General features: G+C 63.9%; 1 protein-coding gene across 1 annotated transcript; it reads left to right on the forward strand.

Annotated features, from left to right (window-relative positions):
- Nucleotides 1-1,795: 1,795 nt before the first annotated feature.
- ELFN2 (extracellular leucine-rich repeat and fibronectin type III domain containing 2) lies at nt 1,796-4,255 on the forward strand. Its single transcript, XM_012638035.1, has one exon. The coding sequence runs from the start codon at nt 1,796-1,798 to the stop codon at nt 4,253-4,255; it is 2,460 nt and encodes an 819-aa protein (XP_012493489.1).
- The last annotated feature ends 286 nt before the right edge of the window (nt 4,256-4,541 follow it).

The raw sequence follows: 4,541 nt of genomic DNA on the forward strand, positions 1-4,541 counted from the left end.
CCTAATCTTCACATCCCTGGTCCCTGCCCAGGGCAGAGGGCGGGAGCACTGGGATCTCTCTGTAGTTGAGAGCACAGGGTGGCGGCTGGGGCTGGGTTCTTGTCAAGCGGCTGTGTCCGGCCTGCTGGACAACCCGGGCAAGTCTCCCCTGGCCCTGGGGCTCAGTTTCCCCACTTGGAAGGTGAGGGTTGATGAGATGGTCTGTGAGCTGGGACCCCTCCCCTCTGCATTTTGGGGATGGGCAGTGTGAGTCACCTGTTTTTTTCCCCTGTCAGATGGGCTGGGCAGGGACCTGGACCCCACTTTACAGATATGGAAATAGACTCAGAGGGGTGGCATGTTTACCTGGCTGGTCGGCCCAGTGGTCGGGCGCCAGGCCTCCTGACTCCTGGCTTGGGCTCACGTGGTTTGGAAGCCTTGATCCTGGCCTATGCTGTGCTGTGTTACTTGGAGCAACTCCCTGTCCCTCTCTGGGCCTCTGACTCTCCAGCCATGAAAGGGATGTGGGGCTTCAGCTATACTGTTCCAGAGGCCTGTGGCCCCCCACTACAGGATCCAGGTGTTCCCTGGGAAAGCACTTTGGGGAGATGCTACTGGGAGTGTCTCTGGCTTCCTGGACTCTTGTCCCCTCTTTCCCTGGGCTCTGCTCTCCTGTAGGGTGAGCTCTCCCAGGCCCTCCCCGTCCAGGAGACCCTGGCCTGTGCCTCCCCTAGCTTTGAGGGGCACATAGCCGAGATGCTCTTCTCCCCCTCCCCCATGGAAGCTGAGACAAGGGAATTATTTTTGGAACAAGAGCAGTTACACAACAAATGAATTATTTATCTTTGGGCATGGAGGAAAGGAGGCATTTTCCTGGGCTGCTTAATCCTTTATCTGGATTTGGGGGTGCCCACTTGGGTACGTGGACATGTGTGTACAGGCCTGCTTGCCGTATGCAGATTGTGGGTGTGCTCGTGTGCGTACCTGTCCGTGTGTGTGTGCTGTGGGGTCTGGCTCACGTGGGGGCGTGTGGTCTTTGTGTGAGCCACTGGACGGGTGTGGCCTCCAGTGTGCTGGGCATGCGTGCAAATGTGTGTACCTGTGCCCACCTGTTCCTCTCCAGGGTCCCTTCCCTGCCTGGTCCTCGGACTCTGTCTCCACTCCCCGCCATTCCCTCTCCCTCCTCCCAGCCCCCCGGGTCCCCTCCCCCCTTGCCACCCACAGCCCTCCCTTCTTTTATGTAACAGGGACCCCAGAGTGCTCGCTGGCACAGAGGCCCCCGGGACGGGGTGTGGAGAAGGGACTGAGGCCTGCGCTGGAGCTCGAAGGGGCTGCCCCGAGCCCCCACACTGACCTGGCCCCCCTCTTGGTGCTGCCTTTCAGGAACCAGGTGCCGATGGGTCTGTCCCTTCCTGCCCCCGTCTCTCTCGCTCCCCCTCAGTGCTGCATGCTCCAGCCTCCAGTGGGAATCGTCTGAAGCTCTGGGCCCAGAAGCCAGGGAGGAAGAGGAGGAAGAGGAGGAAGAGGGACAGGAAGTCAAGCCCCGAGAAGCTGTGCACCTTCTCAGCAGGAGACAAGGAGCAGGCTGTGGGCCTCCATCCCTCCTGGGTCACCTGCTCGAGCACCCCAGGAGGCCCCCAGCAGTTGGCACTGGCTGTGCCCGCCTCACCTGGGGCCCCTGTGCTGGGGGTCGCCCCCAAGATGGTGGCGGCCCCGGGGAGGACTGTGCTGCCAGCCCCAGCCTCTGGCCACTAGGCCCCCAGCGTCCCGGCCCCTCACCCTGAGCCCGGCCGTCGAGGGGGCCGAGGCCAGCGCCATGCTGCGCCTGGGGCTGTGCGCGGCGGCGCTGCTGTGCGTGTGCCGGCCGGGCACCGTGCGCGCCGACTGCTGGCTCATCGAGGGCGACAAGGGCTATGTGTGGCTGGCCATCTGCAGCCAGAACCAGCCGCCCTACGAGACCATCCCGCAGCACATCAACAGCACCGTGCACGACCTGCGGCTCAACGAGAACAAGCTCAAAGCCGTGCTCTACTCCTCGCTCAACCGCTTCGGGAACCTCACCGACCTCAACCTCACCAAGAATGAGATCTCCTACATCGAGGACGGCGCCTTCCTGGGCCAGTCGAGCCTGCAGGTCCTGCAGCTGGGCTACAACAAGCTCAGCAACCTGACCGAGGGCATGCTGCGTGGCATGAGCCGCCTGCAGTTCCTCTTCGTCCAGCACAACCTCATCGAGGTGGTCACGCCCACCGCCTTCTCCGAGTGCCCGAGCCTCATCAGCATCGACCTGTCCTCCAACCGCCTCAGCCGCCTGGACGGCGCCACCTTCGCCAGCCTGGCCAGCCTGATGGTGTGCGAGCTGGCCGGCAACCCCTTCAACTGCGAGTGCGACCTGTTTGGCTTCCTGGCCTGGCTCGTGGTCTTCAACAACGTCACTAAGAACTACGACCGCCTGCAGTGCGAGTCGCCGCGAGAGTTTGCTGGCTACCCGCTGCTGGTGCCCAGGCCCTACCACAGCCTCAACGCCATCACCGTGCTCCAGGCCAAGTGCCGCAACGGCTCGCTGCCCGCCCGGCCCGTGAGCCACCCCACGCCCTACTCCACCGACGCCCAGAGGGAGCCCGACGAGAACTCGGGCTTCAACCCCGACGACGTCCTTTCGGTGGAGCCGCCGGCCTCGTCCACCACGGATGCGACCGCGGGGCCCGCCATCAAGCTGCACCACGTCACCTTCACCTCGGCCACCCTGGTGGTCATCATCCCACACCCCTATAGCAAGATGTATGTCCTGGTCCAGTACAACAACAGCTACTTCTCCGACGTCATGACGCTCAAGAACAAGAAGGAGATCGTGACGCTGGACAAGCTGCGGGCGCACACCGAGTACACCTTCTGCGTGACCTCACTGCGCAACAGCCGCCGCTTCAACCACACCTGCCTGACCTTCACCACGCGGGACCCCGTGCCGGGCGACCTGGCACCCAGCACCTCCACCACCACCCACTACATCATGACCATCCTGGGCTGCCTCTTCGGCATGGTCATCGTGCTGGGGGCGGTTTACTATTGCCTGCGCAAGCGGCGCATGCAGGAGGAGAAACAGAAGTCCGTCAACGTCAAGAAAACCATCCTGGAGATGCGCTATGGGGCCGACGTGGACGCCGGCTCCATCGTGCACGCCGCCCAGAAGCTGGGCGAGCCCCCTGTACTGCCCGTGTCCCGCATGTCCTCTATCCCCTCCATGATCGGGGAGAAGCTGCCCGCCGCCAAGGGGCTGGAGCCCGGGCTGGACACGCCCAAGGTGGCCACTAAAGGCAACTATATTGAGGTGCGCACGGGCGCGGGTGGGGATGGCCTGCCTCGGCCTGAGGATGACCTCCCTGACCTCGAGAACCAGGGCTCAGCCGCGGAGATCTCCACCATCGCCAAGGAGGTGGACAAAGTCAACCAGATCATTAACAATTGCATCGATGCCCTCAAGCTGGACTCGGCCTCTTTCCTGGGGGGCAGCAGCGGTGGTGGGGAGCCCGAGCTGGCCTTTGAGTGCCAGTCCCTCCCTGCGGCCACTGCCACCACCTCGGCCGCTGCCCCTGGGGCGCTGGAGCTGCCCAGCTTCCTCTCACCCCCCTACAAGGAGAGCTCCCACCACCCGCTGCAGCGCCAGCTGAGCGCCGATGCCGCCGTCACCCGCAAGACCTGCAGCGTGTCATCCAGTGGCTCCATCAAGAGCGCCAAGGTCTTCAGCCTGGACGTGCCTGACCACCCAGCCGCCACGGGGCTGGCCAAGGCTGACTCCAAGTACATCGAGAAGGGCAGTCCCCTCAACAGCCCGCTGGACCGGCTGCCGCTGGTGCCGGCGGGCAGCAGCGGGGGCGGCGGCGGGGGCGGGGGCGTCCACCACCTGGAGGTGAAGCCTGCCTACCACTGCAGCGAGCACCGGCACAGCTTCCCCGCCCTGTACTACGAGGAGGGCGCCGACAGCCTGAGCCAGCGCGTGTCCTTCCTCAAGCCGCTGACCCGCTCCAAGCGTGACTCCACCTACTCACAGCTCTCCCCCAGACACTACTACTCAGGGTACTCCTCCAGCCCCGAGTACTCGTCCGAGAGCACGCACAAGATCTGGGAGCGCTTCCGGCCCTACAAGAAGCACCACCGGGAGGAGGTGTACATGGCCGCCGGCCACGCCCTGCGCAAGAAGGTGCAGTTCGCCAAGGACGAGGACCTGCACGACATCCTCGATTACTGGAAAGGGGTCTCAGCCCAGCAGAAGCTGTGACCCTCTTCTCCCCGGTGAGGTCGGAGCTGGAGCGGGGAGGCCATTGGGGGAAGGGCCCCGGGCGGCCGGGGCGGGGGGCAGACCCGGGGCCGGGACCGAGAAGGGGACGCACACGCACACCCGCACGCACGCACCACGCACACACCTGACCACCACCTGACTGTGAACAAACCAACATCCGACAATAACGGACAGGAAAACAAAGACACATTTTCCTTAAAGTTTACAAACTGATACCGAAACCAGTCGTCTCTACTGTGCTGCCCAGGGACTCTGCTGGGGTGTG

The sequence above is a fragment of the Propithecus coquereli genome, unplaced genomic scaffold, assembly GCF_000956105.1.
Source record: "Propithecus coquereli isolate 6110/MARCELLA unplaced genomic scaffold, Pcoq_1.0 Scaffold126, whole genome shotgun sequence".
Classification (NCBI taxonomy): Eukaryota; Metazoa; Chordata; class Mammalia; order Primates; family Indriidae; genus Propithecus; species Propithecus coquereli.

Bases quoted from the DNA above. Each gene is read 5' to 3' on its own strand.
- ELFN2 (XM_012638035.1), top strand. From the start codon at position 1,796: ATGCTGCGCCTGGGGCTGTGCGCGGCGGCGCTGCTGTGCGTGTGCCGG.